The sequence below is a fragment of the Lepisosteus oculatus genome, chromosome 4, assembly GCF_040954835.1.
Source record: "Lepisosteus oculatus isolate fLepOcu1 chromosome 4, fLepOcu1.hap2, whole genome shotgun sequence".
Lineage (NCBI taxonomy): Eukaryota > Metazoa > Chordata > Actinopteri > Semionotiformes > Lepisosteidae > Lepisosteus > Lepisosteus oculatus.
In genome coordinates this window covers 29,494,795-29,517,174 of record NC_090699.1, presented here as the reverse complement: position 1 = coordinate 29,517,174, position 22,380 = coordinate 29,494,795, and the positions used below count along the sequence as shown (strand labels likewise).

At 41.3% G+C, this 22,380-nt stretch overlaps 1 protein-coding gene across 10 annotated transcripts in view; it reads left to right on the top strand.

Moving 5' to 3' along the window:
• The window catches only part of fgfr2 (fibroblast growth factor receptor 2), a 54,460-nt gene extending 32,295 nt beyond the window's left edge, over nucleotides 1-22,165 (top strand). For 4 of the 10 annotated variants that reach the window (XM_069189034.1, XM_069189032.1, XM_069189029.1 and 1 more), the window contains 12 exons: nucleotides 621-811; nucleotides 3,366-3,510; nucleotides 7,358-7,564; nucleotides 9,129-9,279; nucleotides 11,106-11,227; nucleotides 12,616-12,726; nucleotides 12,948-13,138; nucleotides 14,403-14,525; nucleotides 15,248-15,318; nucleotides 17,555-17,692; nucleotides 18,550-18,655; nucleotides 20,819-22,165. In XM_069189034.1, coding sequence (XP_069045135.1) covers nucleotides 621-811; nucleotides 3,366-3,510; nucleotides 7,358-7,564; nucleotides 9,129-9,279; nucleotides 11,106-11,227; nucleotides 12,616-12,726; nucleotides 12,948-13,138; nucleotides 14,403-14,525; nucleotides 15,248-15,318; nucleotides 17,555-17,692; nucleotides 18,550-18,655; nucleotides 20,819-20,983 — 1,721 coding nt within the window. In that variant the 3' untranslated portion in view covers nucleotides 20,984-22,165. Of the gene's footprint in view, nucleotides 1-620; nucleotides 812-1,556; nucleotides 1,696-3,365; nucleotides 3,511-7,357; nucleotides 7,565-9,127; nucleotides 9,280-11,105; nucleotides 11,228-12,615; nucleotides 12,727-12,947; nucleotides 13,139-14,402; nucleotides 14,526-15,247; nucleotides 15,319-17,554; nucleotides 17,693-18,549; nucleotides 18,656-20,818 lie in introns of all 10 variants that reach the window. The other 6 variants (XM_069189035.1, XM_069189033.1, XM_069189030.1 and 3 more) reach the window with 3 other exon arrangements.
• Nucleotides 22,166-22,380: the final 215 nt, after the last annotated feature.

Below are 22,380 nucleotides of genomic sequence, written 5' to 3'. Positions count from 1 at the left end.
AACACAAGATACGGGCAGTTGCTTTGTTAGCAGAAACGTCAGCTGCCTGTTCTGAGCCCTGTGCTGTTTAAAGTCCCCAGGGAAGTGACCTATCACTTTCTCACACAGGCTGTGTAATTGTCTGAATTACGCCAGATAAAATGAATGTATCCACCAGTTATTTTGTCAAATAACCAAGAGGAGACCCAGCCCTCATTTAGGACAGCCTGCAGACTGGAGGACAGTGGGTAAAACAGAGGCCCAGTGCCTCATCCAACAGGTCATTTCTCTGGGAAAACAGGTCATTGGAGTTACTCAATACATATTCATTTTGCCTTTCACAGGGGTGCCCAAATCCAATAGTACAGCATCTGTTAGGTTTCTATGTTTTCTTAATGCCTAAACCATTTTCAGATTTAACTGGATCTGTTGAGCTGTTGGAGGTTTCAACAGACATTGAAAACTGCTGGATTTTGGACTCAGGGTTCCAGAATTGGGAGTCCCTGTACTATAATATTTCAGGTCCGCTTCCCTACAGAGATGAGGCTGACCCTTAGGGTTTTCTTAATGAAGTTTGTAGCCCACACACTTGGGTTTCATTTGGCCGTGTTTCACCTGTTTCCTTCTCCTTTGTGTCGCAGAGCGTTCTCCTCACCGGCCTATCCTGCAGGCCGGCCTGCCTGCCAACACAACAGTGCGCGTCGGTGAAGACGCCCGCTTCGTCTGCAAGGTGTACAGCGATGCGCAGCCACACATCCAGTGGCTACAGCACATCGAAAAGAACGGCAGCCGCTACGGTCCGGATGGCCAGCCCTATGTCCGCGTGCTGAAGGTATGGCACAGGGGACTTGAGCCTGTCTCTTCCAGGAGTTTCAGAATGGATTGCACTGAAGCAGAGCGAGTTTTGTTTGAATGGCATTAACAAAGTTGTTTTTGAAGCTTTTCATTCTGGAGCAGAATTTTACTTATTTTCGGAAAACAGGAGAGCACAGAGAGAAAAGTTTGATGCTCTGAAATGTTGCCGTGTGAGCGGGCCGATTTGTTCTGTCTGTGGTGTGACAGGTTTGTCAGCATGTGTCAGAGATGTTGCACCAGGTGACACATCTGCACCATCTCTTTTACTGAATTGTGGTGAGGAGCCTGAATGGCTTAAACATGGCTTAAACTTTCCTAAAAGGATTCCTACATACTTTAAGGAGGCTTCTTACTTTATGCGTATGCAAATGCCTTATGGTATTTCTTACCACACTGTAGTAATTTTAAGATTAACTTAATTTCAAAATCTTGCAACCCAAAGGACATGTCTGTCTGCAAATAGCACATTTATCCCAAATCTTGAGCTTGAAAAAAATCAACCCGTCTGAGGCTTTTGTTAATTTGAGCTTTATGTTTTGACAAACCGAGGAAAGTTTCTGAATGTGCTCTGCTCCACTACAGCTTTCGAGAAAGGATCAGTTTAATGTCACACTGCCTTCTGTTACTGATGGGCTCCCAAATGTATTTTATGTCATTTACTGGCCTAGCTGAGGCAGATTGTAATCCACTGTTGTCCTTTGTCATTGATTCTTCCATTCTAGCGTTCAGGAATAAATAGTTCTGATGTGGAAGTGCTGACATTGCGCAATGTGACAGAGGAGGATGCGGGGGAGTATATTTGTAAAGTCTCCAATTATATTGGAGAGGTTAACCAGTCCGGCTGGCTGACGGTCCTCTCAGGTAAAGAGCAGCGCCACTGGCATGGTGCTCCTGGCCGTGTCAATGGCTACCAGTTTCAATGGGGTGTGGTGAGTCCGGGCCGTGTCCCGGGCTGTTCCTTGGGCCATGTGGATCTCCTCACTCTCCTCAGACCAGGGTTCGTTTTAATCTGCATGTGTTTGAGTTATAGTCATAATCTTGGTCAGTTCAGTGAAAAAGTCGCTTTTGGTGGTTGTGAGCACCGTATACTGGTTTGGACACACTACTAAATGCAATTCAACCTCAATCCAAAGTGAGATTAACTTCCTGGTTAGTAAGCAGTTGAAGTGGACTAGATAGTGAAAATATAGTCACACTGAATACAGTCTTCACTGTTTCTGCAGTGGAAACAAATTGGCTGCAGTAGGATCACACAAGCGGTGCCTGTTCTAAAGTTCCACAAAACTTTGCTCAGTTTGACTGAGAGTAGGACTAAAATTAAACAAATGCAGACTAAATGAACACTGCCTCAACCTCTGGGTGCGCTGGGTTGTGTCAGCAGCCATGGAAAAACCCTGCAGGTCACCACCCCACTTCTCTCAACCCTACCAGCCAGTCTACTGCCTCTCTGACCTTGCGTTTCTTGTATTTATATGTATTCCTCCTTTCTTTCTTGCGTTGCCTGTGAGGTTTGTTGTATCAAAGTGAAATTAAAGATTAACAGAAAATAACACACTGAGGAAATCAAAATCAACAGAAGTAATATTGGTGATATGAATATGGAAGGAACAGCAATAGTTTCAAGTTTAAAGGGAAAGCCAAAGATAAATGTTTGCAGTTAATTCATAAGGTTATGAAGCACGGCATCCCACAAGCTAGAGGCATTTAAAGAAAACAGCCCTAGATACAAAGAGCAACATCAACTTTTGAGGAAAATAAAGCTCTTAAGATGTCATCAGACAGATCATTTAAAACATTTTAAATGTCTACAGGTTACTGGAATTGTAGTTGAATTCTCACTATTGCTTTTCAAAAGTGTATTTTGCACCTTCAAACTTATAGTACACTGCAAGAGAATACTTCGATATCCTGAGCTCTGTTTCTGCTGGCCTCTCCATTTTTACAAGTGTTTTTGGCCATCGCTGGTTTCTCTTTCTGTCTGTTCTCTTGTTCTCTGTGGCTCAGTATTTGTTCCAGTGTACAGTATGTCTATACAGCTGCCCTAGTACCAAGTGCTTCTTTCTCTTCTTGTTTCTATCCACAACTTCTATTACACTCTATCTTCCTGTCATCAGTGCCACTCTGTCTCGCTCCCCCTCCTCATTGTGTAGTGTTGGTATCGTGGTTGAGATGATCCGCGGGCCTTGGTTGCTCAAAGGGGTTTTTCCATGTGTTTTGATTTGTGTGCATGTGGAAGTCTGCTCTGGATTACGAGCTTGGTGAAGGGTGGCAACAACATCTTTTTTTTTTACGTCTTCTCCCTCCAAGAGCCGGGTGCCGGGTATTGGGGCTGTTCAGTGTTTGCGTTGTGGAAGCACAAGCCGTGTGTAGAGGGGTCATGTGGGAGCCTTTTCTCTCCACTCCCATAACCCCAGTCTCTCTTCATGGGGCAACTGAGGCCCTCAAGGGCGACACTCCTCTCCACCCAGAGTGTCTCACCATCTCTGTGCTTGTGTTTCCTCTCTTCCTCCCTCTCCCCATTTCTTTCCCAGACCGCAGGTGTTAACACCACGGACAAAGAGATCGAGGTTCTCTCTTTACCAAATGTTACTTTTGAGGATGCGGGGGAGTATACATGCTTGGCGGGTAATTCTATTGGGATCTCCTATCACACTGCATGGTTGACAGTTCTTCCAGGTATATATTTCTGTCTTCCTATGGTATTTTCCTGTTCCTCAATTATTATGACTTTGACAATGCTGATTTTTGAAGGGAGTGACAACTGCTTTTAATCAGCCAAAGAAAATGACCCTTCTGTAGATCAAGGCACTTTTCATTAAAGCTAAGTACGTACTAATGTGTAATTATGGTCATCTTTTATTATTCATGAAATGAATAAAATAATATAACCAAAGCAAGGAAAGTGCCATCTCTATGTATACAAATTTTAGAAAAGATATCTAGAATGGGTCTTTAAAAATATTTTGTTGTTGTTATTTGCTAGTAGTCTGCAAATTTCTAGCACCAAACATTGTTTTATTAGTGGGGAAAAATGGAAAGTAAGAGACTTGGTGGTCAGGTCTAGCCCTTTCCAATATACTGTGCAAAGGTCAGTGTCTTTGGCTACAGAAGCTGGCTGTCACTTCGCTGGGTGTCTGTTGGTACTGTGTGCTCTGCCTCTCCTTTATGCCATGCATGCTTTCTGCCAGGCTCTGCTCTCTCGCTGAGGAATCAGAGCCCGTGCTGCCACAACTGTGGCTCGTCATTCTTGTCCCCCCTCTGAGAAATGACAATCACTGTGCTTACCCACCTGATAATTGTCAGCTTGTAACATAAAGAAAAGAAAGTCTATCCCTACGCATCCCTGCACGGGCTAGGCTTTCTCAATTATCAGTTTTCTTGGCCAAGATGCATTCATAGACCTGCAACTCTCTAGAAGTGCAACAACGAGCACCCGTGTTTTGCAGTGTTGGGCACTACTTTCTTTTTAGGAAAAAGTTACTTCTCACTGCATAGGAGTGTTTATCTTACTTTAACTCATCTTCTTCCTCATTCAGAAAGCAATTTTAAAAAGTCCCAACACTGCGACCTGTTAATGAAGCTGCCGTTTCATTTGACCTGTTAGATTTGTTTCTAACCAATGAGAGTGGGATGTTGTTAAATCAGAGACACACTGTCACTTTTTGCAATAGACAGCAGTGAACTGCCCCCATGAGTGTGTGCTACAGAAAGGCCAGGGTAATGTGTGAAAGTGATTTTTATTATGCAGGTATTTTCTATTCATTGTGTTGAAATTACATCTTAAGAGCACTGCTATTTGCTTGCTGCCCCTTTTATTTTTTCATCTGATGGCTCAAAAAGTTTTTAAAAAAGGCTTCTGCTGTCTGTTGCAGGAGTTGTTACCTTATTCATTTTTTGTAGAATTCCCCCTTTGCTGTTTTAGAATTTTGCATGGGTGGCATATAATCCATGTTTAATTGTCTATCCGATATTTTGAATTGGAAACTCCCAGATTTTTTCCAAGGCTTTGCCAAGAAGGTATTCTTCTTTGCTTACTAATATTACACATCATAACTGTTTTCAAAGATCCATACAAAAAACCGTAGCTGCACTACATAAATCTCTTGTGTATACACTTGACTCATTACTCAGTCCTTGTCTAATTAAAGTATGCCCACAGATATACAGAATAATCAAATTGAACAAAGGGTAAAAAAATCTCCTCCAGGTTGAGCTGCTATACTTTGCTGTAGAATATGTTGCAGTTTCTAGTTCTGTTGTGAAATTGATTTCCTTACAAGAATTTTTATTCTGAGACACAAATAAATCAATACTCTGGCACCTCATTTATATTAAAGCCCCCAATGGAACAGTTGCCGTGCTCTGAGAGCTTCTGTGTTACGGATGAGTTTACAGACTGATAATACTGTAGCAGCAATTCATTTATCCTGCAGGCAGTGGTGGCTCATTATCGTTGAATTAACAATGGAATGTAGACTTACAGACTTACATGCTCATTGAGTCTGGCAATGAGGGGAGTGCTGGTCTTTTTTTCTGATCATAGCATCCCCAGGCTGTTGACCACGCTAGATCTACAGAGTGGATGCATTTTTAACTTTCTGGACTCTTTTGATTTTTTTTGTCTCACATGATCATGTGAGGATACTTATAAAATTTTCTCTTTGATATAGTTTATGCAGTTTGTGTAGTCACAGCTTCTGGTAGAATACCTAGACTTGTAGCTAAGATCAAGTGATCATTTCACAGCAGGCATAGTTGTCCCATTCCAAAATAAATGAAAGTAGGAAGCAGATAGTACGCACACTTAGCACCATAGGGTGCAGACTTAGCAGACTAAGGGTGCAGGTGTAGCACCCTAGGACTTGTTTATCAGGTAGATGGATGAGAAAGTCTCTGAATAGCAACAGTTTACAGCAGCCGAGAGGTGAGTTCACTGTGTCATGAGGACAGATTCGATAAAAGGAGAAATGAAAATGTGAAAACCAGTATTGGACACAGATACTGAGGAATGGAATAGATAGGGGCAGATTGCTGTTGATGGCCATTGCAGGTGCCACAACGTTCAGATCACAGCATGCTGGCCTGACGGATTTCGCAGCTCTTTTTTTTTGCAGCTGGACTTTAGGTTGGGGGGGGGGTAGGTACTAACCAGAACTCTACAAGTTCTAAGATGTTCTCCAGGTTAAAGAGAAAACCATAGAAAAATGTGACTGACAACGATCAGAGATTTCAGTGAAGTAATCCCAGGACCTGTACATAGACATGGGACACCAGTATAAACTGCTTTCTTAAGTCTTATACACTCTGCTATGAGGTAACGTACACAGTGAAAACAGATAATGCTTGCAGGAGAGCAACAATAACAGCTTTGAGCTACTCAGAGCATCCAGCTGTGACAGGGATTGCAGCAATTATTGCCACAGCACACCTGCTGTCCTTCATAATACTCTATGTGGGTAAAGCGTTTACCAAGAAGCAGTCAGGGAGACTGAATATTTGTTGAATGAGGTTCAGATCATCTTCAGGGCCAACACTGCTTTCTCATGTATGCAGTGGACACTCCTAATTAAATTAATTCATCTTGTGGAGATTCTGAACTGTACAAAATTCACACTGGATTTGCTTGACTGATCTCTTCAGAGACTCCTGCAACAGCATGTTTGTTAAGTGTGTGGAGCAGTCTGCCTCATCCAAAATTCATGTCAGGAATATAAAGAATATCCTTATACTACTATAGATAAACTAAAAATTGTCTTAAATAACACTGGCCAGCTGTGGTGCCTAGTGTTATTTCTTGATGAACAGCTGCCTGGAGGGGATTTGTTATGCTTCTTGTTTTATATTTAACATTTTCTTTGTGGTAAACAATTATTTTTGTTGTCCTAAAACATTATAAGAAGTGAGCACTTTCATAATTAGAAGGACTGATTACCCACAGAAAAATGATCTTCTATATTTGTGGTTTAATTAGAGACATTTTTATTTCCTGAAGTTCTTTCTGCATTTGGCTTCTACAATAAATGGCCCACATTTGGAATATTTAGCTAGTGTGCTGAACAGAGATTAAAGACTTAAAACAAGCAACTGAAAGCTCTTGGTATGTGTTTATGTATTGGGAAGGAACGGAGGGCTGGGGTTAGGGTTTGGGTCAATTCCTGCTTTTAAATTCCAATTCCATTTTTAAATCAGATCTCGGATGTAATTTCATTTCCAATTTTCATTCTCTTTTAGTCTATTCCAATTCCATTAAGGCCTCTCTATAAAATGAAAATTAACTGATTTTAAGGACTGGGAAATAGGAAATTATTTTTGAAAGGAACTGGAAACAACACTGTTATTAAAAACAGCAAATAACCCCTAGTTATTGTTGGGAAGGAGTTGGGGGGCAGGCAGAGATTGGATTAGGAGTTTATAACACAGGACACAATGCATGCTTGCATTGTAAGACAGCTCTCTTTTCCCTGTCTGTGTCTGCGGGACAGCATGGCTCTGTCCCTGATAACTGTCCCTATCTGTAATCCAGCTGATCCAGAGGAGCCGATATTTGGCCCGACGTCCCCGGACTACGTAGAGATCGCCATTTACTGTATCGGCGTCTTCCTCATTGCCTGCATGGTGGTGATCGTGGTGGTGTGCCGCATGAAGAACACCGCCAAGAAACCCGACTTCAGCAGCCAGCCAGCCGTGCACAAGCTGAGCAAGCAAATCCCCCTGCGCAGACAGGTAACAGAAAGTAGATAAAGAGTTCAAAAACTCTTATACATGAGAAGCAGGGAAATACACATCACAGAGACCCATGCACAAGACAGGCAGGGACGCATGTCATCTACTTTATAACACAGAGGCAGATACGCAGACGCGGGTCATCACACTCAGTGCCAGCAAGTTAACGTCTACATTCGATCACAGATGAGATTACTAGGAGGATATTTGTTTTAGCATGCCATTAAGACCATTAAGAGAGACCATTAAGAAAGTTTTTTAGTGGAGTAAAGACTGTTAGTCCTTAGGAGCTCTTTGGTTGTTCAGAAGGTAACTAGAATTATCTCCATTTGTCTCTTCACTCATCTTTTGAGGGGATCTGTGAGTCCCACTATTTGTGTGCACAGCAAAGTTCTGGATTGGCCCCTGAATACTGATATGTATGTAGCTTTTCCCAAATGTTATGCCATTAATATAACTTGTTTTGCCATAGTTTTACATAATCTGTCTCTTACATACCATGCTATGATTTTCTCCCTAGGTTTACTATGTGGCTCTTCCTAATCTCTCTTTTTTCTCTTGTATTCCACAATAACATTTTATAAAGGTTACTCTAGTTAATGTGCCTAGTTGCTGGAAGGCCACTGGTAAACTGTCCAGAGAAGCAGGAGCCACCCATTGCCTTATTCTGTTACCAGTCCTGCCAGTTCTCAGGATAACAGAGTCCCCAGCTCTCTACAGTCAGCTTTGCTGCTCCCTCCCATAGCAGGGCCGATCCCGTCCCAGAGTAGCACCTTTTCTTAGTGGCCTTGTTCCTTATTCAGGAATATTTCAAAAGCATTTCTCTTTCTTTATGTTTCAAAGCTAGATGAAGGTGAGCCAGCTAGTTAGATGATATTGTGAAATGCCTTTAGTATATGATTCCACTGTTGTGACATGTGCGGACGTGATTCATAATTTGCCTCGGAGGGAGAAGAAGATGCTTCAAGAAGGTATAAAGCAACAGGTTGGAGGTCGTCCAGATGCCTGCACTGCTATAAGGAGTTGGCACTGAGAGCAGGACAGAGTGAACATCTCTCACCACCTCAAATTAGCCACAGAGCTCCATGGCTGGACAGCAAGCTGAGTGGCCTGTTAATCAGCCCAAAACACTTTGGACATGCTGAGGACATTTTCCAGGCACTTTCCTCAGCTTTCATGCTAACTAAATCACAATTGGAGGGAACTGTTTTAGAAATAATTAACTGTTCATTCTAGTACGACAGCCCTCAGTTTACCTGTTGTCGTCAGAATTAAGGTCAAACTTTGTGGTTTAAATTTATTTTACTGAAGGAAACGATTGAATTGTGTGTGATGTAAATTATGAATCATATTAAAATCAATTAGTTGGATAAATGGTAAAAACAATGTCAGAACATCATTATATGAAAACTGTTTAGCTCACATTAATACAGAAGCATGTTAGCTGTACCAGTGCAGTGCTGCCCCCAAGCACATACGCATACTGAAGCAGTAGGGCTCAAGCTGAGAGAATGTTCTGGACAACCCAGGTAGTGGTGATCAGCCTTGTGTTTGGCCTGCCCGTCCACAGGTGTCGGCGGACTCGAGCTCCTCCATGAACTCAAGCACCCCGCTGGTCAGGATCACCACGCGCCTGTCCTCTGCCGTTGACGCGCCCATGCTGGCTGGTGTGCCCGAGTACGAGCTGCCTGAGGACCCCCGCTGGGAATTCTCACGGGACAAGTGAGTAAGCACGCCGCAGGCTTGTCCCACTCCTCAGACCTGGAACACCTGACTCTAGTCCCGGAAGGCTCCGATCGGGAAATCGGTCCAGTTAATATTAGTTAAGCAGTTAAGAGGTCACACGGAATGTAAGCCCGCGGTCGTCATGTGTTTTGCCCCTCTGGGTTCGAGCTTGACGTGAGACTCATGCCTTGTACTTGAGGACTATGGGAATACCTGGATAAGGCAAATTTGCAGTGGGTGAAGATCTGGAAAAATGTGGTATTTCAGGCAAATTAAGTCAATGATTATTTCCATGAAGTCATCGTGAGCTCATTTGAAATGAGAGACAGAAAGCTGTGGCCATTCACTACATAAGGACAGCATTTAAATCTTTCTGCTTTAAGATAATTCTTGCTTCTGTTTTCCTTTTTCTTGAGTCCTGGTAACACCAGCTAATTATCCAAATCTCTGCACAGGGAAAAAATAATTATTTTCCAGGCTTCATTTTTTATATTAGTAGTCTTTTGCAACTTACCCAACTTTTCCAGGGAAGTTTCAGACTTCTTTAAAAATAGGCTTGTGAATCTGATCCATTGTGTTGTATAAAATGTTTATGGCAGAGTAGTAAAATTTGTTTCTGTCACATCACAGAAAATTTCTTAATCCTGTCAGCGTGGTGTGAATATCTGACGGTCACTCTCACTGTGGCTGTGTTTTTAACATCCTGCTGATGTACTGAATCAGAGCTTTGTGTGAATAGCTTTCTGGTAGCTATTCACACAAATATCACTGGTAGCTCACTGCCTTAGGCAATGCGGTAATGTGGAAAATTCTGGAATGCTAACGTTTGCAAAGAAAAAAAAACATTTATCTGTGTTGCACCCAGTGAAAGGGTGCTATTGAGAGTGCTATTAGGGAGGGAAGACAAGTCTCGGCACAGAGACAGAATTGTTCTGCTCTAGTCGGTATGGCTGGGTCATATACTTTATCCATCGCTAATGTAAATGTTTGTACAACACTTGAGACTGTAGGTGAAGGTTTTGAAAGAACCATATCTTTAGGCTGCCATTCAAACCTCTGCTAAAATGCAGAAAGAGTGAGGCATCAGGCGGTTTTGACTGTTCTCAGACTTTACTCAGGCCTGAAGAGCTCATGGCTCACACAATAGCAGAGTCAGTGGGAACATTCTTCTTTGGAACAACATGTTATCTTTATATTTGCTTGTTTTAATTTAGCATACTTTTATTTCCATAAGAAAATTGAATTGAATATGTTTGCTTTTATTGCTCTGTGCATTGAGCTGGAACATTTGCAATTTATTAAGATTATTTTTTTAAGTGGAAATACAATAATATACTATTTCTTTATTATATGCCTAGTTTCAGACTTGAATGTTAAACCCACTTGTTTTGGTTTACACCACTATGGTTTGTGAGGTAAAAATAAAAATGCATTCCAATACATAAGAAATGTGAGGAGTTTGCTGTTGACCCTCTTCAAGGAAAATGTGTGATGAACAGAGTGGGCAACAGCCTTTTGTAGAAAGGGATTTCTGAATCACAGATGACAGGAATATTTCTAGTATCCATAATCCAGAAAGGTCTGGTGCTGCTATGAGATGCAGACATGTCCCAGAATAAGGTGAAAGCGGGGCCCATCTTGTGAGAGAAAGGGTACTGAGTGCGAGGGGAGAGCACACCACAGACACAGAAATGTTCTCCTTTCTGTAAACTGAGTGAGAAACTGCTGAGTAACCTCTGTGACCACAAATACTTCTTCCCAGGTTCTCCATATTCTAGAGTCATCTCCCAGTCGCTAGTCCTGACTATCCCTTTTCTCCTCAGGCTGACCCTGGGCAAGCCACTGGGGGAGGGTTGCTTCGGCCAGGTGGTGATGGCAGAGGCTCTGGGAATCGACAAGGACAAACCTAAGGAGGCCTTGACTGTGGCCGTGAAGATGCTGAAAGGTAGGAAGCAGAGGCTTGACTATAATTTAAGACTCGTTAACTCTTGGCAAAAATTCTAGTTGTCAAATGCCTAAAGTATCGCAGAGTTCAACTGAATCGGTAAGGCTGTTCATATTTTACGCCTCAATGCAGTATAACTCTGAAATCTTTACTGGTGGTTTTGATGAAGTCATGAAAAGCCAAGTGAAAAAATGTGTGAACTTAGACTTCATTTCCCAGTGAAAAGTTCCTTGAATATCCAGTGAATTACCAAGTCCAACTGGTAAATGGTAAATTGTGTCGAATGCAGCAAAAAACAACCAAAGTTATTTTTAACCTACGTTTATTCATTTTTAAACACAAGTGTAGTAGGTCAAATTCTAAATTTGTCCCCTTCCGTTCTCCTATGCATAAATATCTCGTCTTCTGAACACCACCTGAAAAGTGTAGAACAACCCCTAAGAGAAACTTTGTTGTGGAAAGAGTGGAGCAGAGGTTTTTGATATCCGGTGCATTTCTTTTAGCTTAAATTGAGTGCTTAAAAATGAATGGTTTTTCACAGCCACTAGTGTTGACTGTCCAAAAGGTCTGTAGAGGCTTCTTGACATTTTAAGGTAAAGCGAGGTGGAGGCTGATATTGATCAGGAATCTAAAGGGACTGATTGACACCTTGAGTAATTCTCCAGTAAAAATTAGTAACGCTCCATTAGTTTGTGTTGCACTTAAGCCAAACTCACACCTTTCTCTCAGTACTGGCTTTTATTATTCGTGAGGGGAGTGCACAAAGTCCTGCATTGTGAATTGTGTGTATAATTGATCCACAGGGTTGTTAACCCTTAGGTGACTAGTGCACCTAGTGAGTCCTGACTGTACACCAGGAATTCTCCATTCCTTGTTTTCAGTGCCTGCTCATCACTAAGTGTCTGGCTGGGGATTTTGTTATACAATGGTGCTGATTGAAGATTGTTTGTGGGGGGTCAGTGGTCACATAGCTGACCTCTGGGATCAGCTGTTTAGTTGTCATTCAGCAGTTAAACAAAGAACGCTTTAAACATGTGCTTCAATGAAAAAAGACTGAAACAAAGTCCAATATGAAGGAAGCTCCTTTAAAAAAACATTTAATTGTCACAAAGAATTTAGGAAATGTGTTGTCTTATACCAGAATGAGGATCAGTCAGTGATAGCTAATGAAGAAAGAGGCTGCAGGTAATTGCTTTAAATTAAATTGATGCATTTAATTCCATAGCTGAAAGGATGCTTGTGTATTACAGTTCCTTGGTAACTTCATACTCCATTGTCTAAAAGTCCCCTTTAATCACAGTGCTGTTTATAAGTGCATTAGGGAAAAAAGCACAGCACATTGTTCAACTGTTCTTTGAGCTGAATTGCCAGCTTTCCTTTTGTTACAGATGATGCCACAGAAAAGGATCTTTCAGACCTGGTATCCGAAATGGAAATGATGAAAATGATTGGAAGGCACAAAAATATAATCAATCTGTTGGGTGCCTGCACACAGGATGGTAAGCAAAGTGCAAGAAAAGTATTTGGCTCTGTTACTTTTGGCAAGCCTTACATCTGTTTAATCTGTGGATAAAGAGAGTTCCGGTTGTATCTCTTCAGTGTGCAGAATGCACTGATGCTGTGTGTTGTGTGCTCGGCTGTGTGCAGTGCTCAGAGTGTGTCTGGGGTGTGCAGCATTCATTGTGCAGTGTCTTGAGCTAGGTGCTGTGTGCTCCTGCAGGGCCTCTTTATGTGATAGTGGAATATGCCTCCAAGGGGAATCTGCGCGAGTACCTGCGAGCCCGTCGCCCCCCAGGCATGGAGTACTCCTACGATATTGCCCGTGTGCCTGATGAGCAGCTCACTTTCAAGGATCTGGTTTCCTGCACATACCAGGTAGCCCGTGGCATGGAATACCTGGCATCACAAAAGGCAAGTGGAGTCCTGATGTGCAGAATAAAGATTAAATAAAGGTTGTGTGGATGAAGGTTGCATAAAGTGCATGTTAATTCCATAATTGGATTTTAGAAGACTGCACACTGATTGAACGCTACACTCAGTATCCTGAATTAAGTTGTGAAAAGGGACTGCCTGAGATCTGACTGTAAATCACTTCAGTGAAAAAACATTTTAGATCAATGTTATTCAAGAAGGATGGCACATATAGAAATCAATTGTCCTTGTAAATATCAAGTCCTGGCTGCCACAGTAACCTGGTGATCACTGATCCTAGATCCCTTTAACTTGTATTCAATCCTGCAGTTTACAAATGTATATATATATATGGTCTTGTGTTTATGTTCACCGGTTGTTGATTAAAATGTCCGGACAATATTCTTTTCAAGACAAGAGAGACGTAATAATTTCAAGTATAATATTAAAAATAATTATACTTAATACATAAACATCGTATACCCAGAGGGTAAGGAAAGTGTTTTGATAGACTGGGCCACAGTTAAGATACATTGGCTGCTTATAGCCTTTCAAAGGGAGGTCTTTGCAAAATAAACATGAAAATGCAGAACAGTGAGTATGCAGCTACACAGTTCTGACATTCTTGTGAACCTAGGAGTGAGTCCCAGCAACAAGGGCCTCCCTAGCCTGAACACTGTGGGTTTCATCTGTCGTTATTGATTAAACAAGAAACCTTTTAATCTGTTGTTTTACAATAACGAAAAAATACCTGTGGTTAAGGAGGAATCCTCAAAGGGTATGAACTGAGCTGTATACACCAAGCATGAACTCTCAGTGTGACTTCTCTGGAAGTTTCGGTTAGCTTGTGTGAAGTGTAGACATGTAGTACACGTGCACAGTGCAGTCTCCAGTGTTGTACGGAGTCAGAGTGGCTGACATCCGTATGTATAAATTTACCTCAATTTTGTGCGTAACATCACTCACTCCATGTATTCTTTGCATAAAGGTTGCAGTTAATGTACTCCATACATTTTTATTGGTGTTGACTCAAATTGCAGTATCTACATATGTTGAATTTTGCTCTTGGAACTCTGGTTATCTCCTGGGAATACAATACAGCCTACTGCTGCGCTATCTGGTGTGCCTTCTGTGCCTTCGTCGTGGACATAGCAGCATGCTCGATGATGCTGTTCAGCAACCTCATCTCTAGGGAGCCTGCCTGAAATCCTGTCGGCAACAGATCTGTAAGATCAGTGCTCTTCTTTCTCCCCTTTGTTTCCAGTGCATTCACCGAGACCTGGCAGCGAGAAACGTGTTAGTCACAGAAAACAACGTGATGAAAATAGCAGACTTTGGCTTGGCCAGAGACGTCCACAATATCGATTACTACAAAAAGACGACAAACGTGAGTGCTGTAACAGCCGCTGGGGGGCTGCTGCCGGATTGGGGGGGCTCAGCTCAGTGCTGAGTTTCAGCGAGACAGGCTTGGCTGTGGCTCAGAGAGCGGAGTGTTAATTATTCTGTCTCTGGGCACTGTAGTGTTGCACTTGGCACTGTTCGAAGGTTCCCAGGCTGCCAGTGAATGAAGTATGGGCTTTCGTGTCACTGCTGCTTTCAGTCCTTTACCTTCACAGTTAGTGACATGAATAAACAGCCGGGCAGGCTGGCACGCTGAGCCGAATGGCTCAACAGAGGACATCGCCCAGACCAGTGAAGTGTATCTGTACATCACACCCTTAATTAACTTTTTAGTGCCATTTTTTAACATTTAAAAAAATGACCTGAGATGAACATAAGATGATTCTTACCAATATCATCATATTCATATGACAGTTTCCCACAAAGCAAACTGAATCAGCTGCTGAGTGATTTCAAACTGCCCAGTACAGATACGAATGTAGATTGCGAGAGTGCATACGAAATAAGCAGCTCTTGAGGGACAGTTTAAAGTTATAGAGCGGTCTGGAGTTGAAAGTATGTTAGTGTCTGATCTCTCTTGACATGTTTGTTCTGCTTTGTTTCCCAGATGATTTTTATGGTTTCTGATTTCAGTTCAGGCCGCTTGCGAGCCTAGAGAGGAACTCGTGCCTTTAACTTTAACCCCCTCCTGCTCTGTGTCTCCCACAGGGCCGGCTTCCGGTGAAGTGGATGGCTCCGGAAGCTCTCTTCGACAGGGTTTATACGCACCAGAGCGATGTGTAAGTACTACTGCTCTTGTCGAGACTCTTGGTGGAACTTGTCTCCACAGACCTTCCTCCCTCTGTGTGTGAGTATGTTGTTGTAGTCCTGGACCCTGTCCTGCTGGTGTTTGCTGTGAGAGAGCTGGTGAAAGGTCAGGGGTGACAATGAGGCACTTTGCCCACAGAAAGTAAAGATTTCACGCTAGACTGGTAGCCAACACTCTGTTACTAATCTGCCTGTCTTCAAAGCACAAGAAAGGTGGCTAATGCTAACCTCCTTCTGTCAGTGCGGAAGTTTTTCCTCCTTGAAGTTATTCACAGATGTTTGACTACAAAGCTCTTGTCTGAATTGGTCACATTTTGCACATTTTCTTTATTACCTCCCTCAGTTATTCTCTTTTCTCAAAATAATCCGTCTGTGTTTTCATTCATCTGTATTGTGAATGACATATTCCTAATACTAAAAACACTTTTATCTTATCTTCAATGCTGACAAGGCTCAGTAAGGTTAATTTAGCAGTTTTTGACGGGACTGTGAAACAATTATGTAAGTGAAATGAGTCTTGGCCAGCAAGTTGAAGCCTTTCACTGAATATATGTTATGTATTGCATTTTAAATTAGTAATCAAAGGCAGTAGTGTAGTTTACGTATGAGTTCTATTATTTTCCTGAATGCTAATAGGAGTAATCTTTTTTCTTGACAGTTGTATTTAATTTTCATTTAAAGACTAAAAGACTTCAATTGTAAGCATTGCCTTACACTTGAATTGTAATTGTCACAAAAGTACAAATTAGTACTTTATATTGTTTTCTATTCTTGTGTGTTTCTTGGTCTATTAATTAGTTTCTAAGAATAATTGCCAGTGGTCCTGTCCACTGTGTTCTCTAAGGAAGTCTGATAAAAATACACAAATTTGATCAAAAGCAGAGAAAGTGAATACAAATAGGTAAATGCTTTAGATAAACTGAATTTATACCCTACATGAATGCACTCCCTACAACAGAACCTGCCAGGGAGAGTTTGTATGCTTGATGTTGACAAGCAGTTGACAAGGAGACAGAATGTGAAAATTAGTGGGGAAAGATTGTACGTGATTTGTGTGGTGAAAATGTATCTTTATTAATGATCATAGTCTTCAGGAGAAACATATTCATAGCAATATGTTCACATATTCATAGCCAATTTATTATACCATTAATAATAAAGTCATTGTACTGATGGAAACCTGTAATGACTGTGTTCCATCTCAGGACCCTGTCTCCCATTCATGCATTTCCACCTGCACTATTGGCTCTGTCTTGTGCTTTTGTCAGAGTCTGATGTCAGGCATTCGCACAATAGGTTATATTTATACCCAGGGGTGTATAACCACTGTGGAAATATTTGGAGAATTCACCTGTTTTTGGTGAACTGTGGATTGTGGGCCTCTGTGGCATTGACCCTCACTTCTGTTTCTTTTGTGCTGAATGAAAACCATGGCCTTATGTCATTCTCTGCCAGGACATAGCACAGGCTCCTGGTCTGCTTATCTCAATGTCCTTGCCCTTAAGGTGCCACAATCATGGTCGGTACCGATGTACGTTAGACTGTGTTCATTATCTTACAACGTTCAATGATCCTTTCTTTGAGGATAAATTTGAAAGAAATGTAGAAGATGAGTTGTGTATATATTGCATATATTAACAATGGGGCAACTGTCGAGAGTTGCACAAACAAAGGCCACCATTGAGAACCAGTGCTCAATGCATCTAGCTGTTACAACTGGTGCACTGCTGACTGGAGTGGGCAAGGAAAGAAAACAGTTATAAAGGCGTTGTTGAAAGGGGTGTTAGTTTTCAGCCACATTGACAGCATATTTATCTGAGCGTGATGTTTTTGTGAATGGTGCAATGGGATACAGTAGCTGTACCATGTCCCAGTGGCCTCAGATAAGGGCTCTCTTCAAAGGAAGTTGGGGTGATGTATCTAATGGCTTTTAAGAAAGGTTAACATTGTAAGTTAGTCATGGTGGTTTTGCACATGCACCATTTGCAATATTATAACAATAATTTAACTGCATAATTTATGCTGCTTTCATAGTACTTCTCTTGTTCGCTTGCTGTGTGTTCTGTCATAATTGATTGTGCTTCACCATCTTTTTGCTACACTTTGCCATCTTATTCTTATTCTTAATGACAGAATATCCTTATTCTGTCATTGTTTTCTGTAGTCAACATTTTTGGTAAGCTGGTGTTTCATGTGTTGCTCTTGCAGGTGGTCGTTTGGGGTGCTGATGTGGGAGATCTTCACGCTGGGAGGGTCACCTTATCCAGGGATCCCAGTTGAAGAGCTCTTCAAACTCCTGAAGGAGGGGCATCGCATGGATAAGCCAGGAAACTGCACCAATGAGCTGTAAGGACCAAAATCCCTGCTGCCCAATGGGGGCCTATACCTTATTTGTACTGGACAGTGTTCAGCTGTTGCTTCTGGCCACCGCTGGTTCAGAGAAAGAGTCATCTTTCTTATCGGAAAAAGCTGGAATATGTCATCTGAGTTATTTGTAAGGCAAGACTTAAAAATATTTCCGGGTTCTCTATGGTACCACTACTTCTTTCTCTTCGCCCCTGTGTTTCTTCTGTCTCCCACCCCCATATGTTTAAGTGGCCATGCTGAGGGAATGATAGTGAGAGGCAGGGCTGCCAGATAACTGGATTTGGAAAGTGTTACAGTGTACCTAGAAGAATAGGGCAATGTGCTCAGCTGGTCCAGCTGCTGACAGCTGGGTTCTGATGTCAGGACTGGCTAATTGACTGACTGACAGAAAGCAGTCTCTCCTCTGAGATGCAGCTCCTCAAATGAACAGAGATTCTTGCCGTAGCCTATTACTCTGACATAAAAGAGGGCAGCAAGCCTGTCATGTTTAGTCTGTGTACAGTGTACAGTATAAGATGAGTTACAGCGCTCCCAAATGTTCTTAATAATTAATTTTCCATCTAACAGATGTTTGTGACTACTACAGATTGCATGCCAGACAGAACTATTCTGGTTAATTAGCCTGGCTGTATGGTCAGTTTAAGAAGAACTTCCACATATACACAGTTTACTTTAAGTTGAGATTTTGATCAGTGCTTTTGTGAGTAAATTGTCTTATATAAAAGGACAGTCATCATAAAGAGTGCTACATGTTTTGACCTGGAAGCTTCACTACTTCAGGTGGCAGGCTTTTGTGAGCCAGATGATTTCATCTGTGATGTCTTCTTTCTGCACAGGTATATGATGATGAAAGACTGTTGGCATGCCATTTCTTCACAAAGGCCAACATTCAAACAGCTGGTTGAAGACCTGGACCGGATCCTAACATTAACTACCAACGAAGTGAGTGCTTTTCCCCTCTGCATTCTGTAACCGGGTACTGTTCAGAGTACCCAGGAACTTTGGTTACAAATGCTTGTCGCTACCAGCCATTTCTTACACTTTGTTTAGAATGAATAAAAAGTTCACATTTAGTAGTTTTTTGGGGCTTGTATATGGATTAATGCAACTTTTTCAATTTCCAAATAAGACAGTTAAAATTCCCCAACAGTTTTTAAAGGCAGTAGTACAAGTATTTAATGTCTGATTTGCACACATGTGATATGCATCTTTAAACTTCAGCCATCAGAAAACAATTGGTTTCATCTGTGTAGCAAAACATTTTGAAAATCCCACTGCTGTTGTACGGACCCTTACATTGTATTGTCTCCCCCCTTATTTCTTGAAAGTAAATGCAAAAGCTGCGAGATTTGATTCTAGCGCAAGAAAAAGTCACAGAAAAACAAAATCAAATAAATTCTGAACATAATCATATCTGTGGAAAGTTAGCTGAGTTTCATTTAGGTTAGAATAATGCTGTACAGATTTTCAATTTGAAAAGTGGCCATGCTAATTCAAGTCAGTGTATATCTGCTAGTGCTTAGTTTAGTATCTTAAATTGGCAAATTTTCCTGCAGCCTTGCCATTATCCTTTGTTTTCTGTATCATTTGAAGTATTGTTTTTTGATCTCTCATTGGCTTACATCGTTTTTAGCTCTGTTTGTACATTCAGCCAGGTTATTGTGCTCTGTATTCTACAGAGTCCGTGTCAGTTTAACGATCTAGCTGATTGAGCAGTTGGCAGGGATCTGAGTGGCTGTGAGGCCTGTGTTGGAAGAGACCACGTGACCCTCCATTGTTTTTTATTGCTATTGTTCTGGAAGAGTTTCATCATCATTTGTCTCATCATCATTTGTCTTAATATGATCATGTTGACTGTAAGCAATCTGTGTGAAAGGCATCCTGTTGCACAATCGGAAAATAAACTGCAGTGTTGTACTGCCCATTCTGTCAGTTACCGTAACAGTGCAACACATAAACAACAGAGTTCAGACACAGGCAAAACCTAACAAAAATGCCTTGTATTTAAATATGAGTTATTGATACGCCAAGAGCATAACTTTGAATTTGAACTTTTGAGGCATAATAAACTTTTCTAAACCACTCACAGATGTTCAGCTCTTAAGAAACATGATCAGTGACATGTTTCAAGCTCTGATTTCAGAAGCCATTTTTGTTTATCCTGAATAAATTTGGTAAGTATTATTAACCAAGGAAATAGCAAAGGCAACAAAGAAATAACCAGTACCACAAGGGAGGTTCATGTGAGGACTTAATTAAGCTTTTTCAAGTATAAAAGATCATTTTTGTTGTGACGTGACAACTTTTTAAATGAGTTTCCAGCTGCAGTTATACTGACTTGAAGAAATGTCATGGCAACACTCCTTCCCTCCAAATTTAATTTGGGTTTAAAATACATAAACACATTGCCCAATCTCATAAATTACTTATTTTCCGCTGAAATAATCCTTCTTAGACTGCAGACTCCCTGTTTGTGCAATGTTCAGTTCAAAAACATTCTACGGTCTTGCTCTATAACCTTTTAGTATGTAATTCTGTGTGTTCTGGCAGGCTAAGACCGGTATGGCTACTTGAAGCTTGAATTGGCTTCAGTTAGCATCAGTCTGAATCTTGCTGAAATCAGAAGGCTCTCTGAGTTGGTTGGCTGGGATCACACTGTGTGTTGCAAACAAATTTTATGGAGTTTACAACAAACACTTGGGGGTTCAATAATCCTTGCCTGTCCTAAATCACAATCATTCCTCACATAATTTCCTAGATTTATAAAAATTAAATTAACAGAAAAAATAGGTAAACCCCTTTTCTCCTTCGTGTCTGTCTTTTGCATCCCTCCTCTACCCATTTCCACTTTTGCTGCTCCCCCTGGGTTCACTCCTCCCTCTGCAAGGGGCCCCAGCCTCCTCATCCTGTTTTCAGGGGGTTGGCCCTCAGCGAAGTGGGTGAAGCCAAATTTACTATGACTAAACACCCCTATAAACCTGTTTTGAAAATTCTTAGTTCTTGGGTGTTGGTTTTCCTTCTGAATGATGCAAGAAGTCTGTATATTGTTTGGTGTTTTTTGCACCCTGTCCAAAACCAGGCTTATATTTCCCATGTGTCTTTCAGGAGTATCTGGACCTGTGCGCTCCAGCAGAACAGTATTCCCCCAGCTTCCCAGACACGCGCAGCTCCTGCTCATCGGGAGACGACTCCGTCTTCTCCCACGACCCTCTCCCGGATGAGCCCTGCCTTCCCAAGTTCCAGCACATGAATGGCAGTGTGAAAACATGAGGAGCCCAGGCCTGACCTGCCCCACCCCAGAGACAGACCGCCCACCTTGCTGGCTCCCCCCGGACTGCAGGAGCCTGCAGAGGAGCCGAGGCGAATGAGGACGCTGGCCGCAGGCTCAAGACTTAAAGCTCTTAGGAACCTTTTCAGTCACAAAAGACGGCTTGGGGTTTCATTCCGAGTTCTGGAATTCTTCACTTCCATTTCAGTGATTCCATTCCATTCTGCAACAGCCAGGCAGGTGGCTCGCAGCTTTTTTTTTCATTCCAGAAGGGATGGACCAAGATGGACTCAAAGGCACAAGACAGGGAATAAAACAGAAAAGTGAAGAGGAGAGGAGACAGAAACTGCCTCCCTTGTTTATTTTGTATCATTGTTTTTCAAAACTAAGCCCACACACACTTATTATGGGTCAGCAAAACACAGTATATAGAGTGCTGGGTATATTTGTAAATATATTCAAATATGTATAAATATATATTATATATTTCAATTGAATTATTTTTTGTATGGATTTAAGAATAAGCGCCCCCCTCCCTTCTGAATCACACTGAGGTGAAGTGTGTCGCACCTCTTCATAGCTCCGTGGTGAAAATCATGTATTACTTTCATTGTTCACTCGACACAGTGGTGGAGTATTTGCTTTCAGGGAAAGAGGTAGCATGTTAATTTATTGACTCATGTAAAAAATTAAAAAGTACAAAAAAATATTAATTAATAACCCATTATGTTTATTGTAATTTAAAATGATCTTTCACTGCAGGTAACAGAAATATTGTATAGTGGGTATTTTGAAAGATCCTGGGTTCATACATATTTTTTTAAATAAATGTGAATATTAAGTTAATTTTAAATACTGTACATTTTATATGTAGCCAGCTAACCTTTTTTTTTTACATAGAAGACACAGTCCTTGGTCTATTGTCCCTTTCCAAACATCTTATTTGAAATGAGAAGGGTACTGGATGTTAATATATAACGTAAAGTCTTTACAAATACCCACTACTACACTGTTACTTCATTTAGACTAAATGTAGATTACACAGCATTCAGTTATGAAGAAGATTAAAACAAAAAAGGGAAAAAGAGTATTAAAATCATTTAATGTTTTCTACTGGACCAATTAAAATTTTTGCTGCAAGTGTTGATTTCCTGACACTTTTGCAAATAAAAGATAAAACCTGACGGCGGGTGAGATGTTATTTTGTTTTGCAGACATGGTTTGAGTGTAGCTGCATTTTTTCAAATACTTCTGATCACATTGTATATTCATTTGAATTGTGTTTTTATTTAATCAGCTTTCCTATGGTTCTGGTAGAGTACTGATCAATGTTAGGTGTGTGCAAAACCACATTTTCATGATCTTCCTAATCTCAGAGCTGCCTGGCTACATTCCTCAC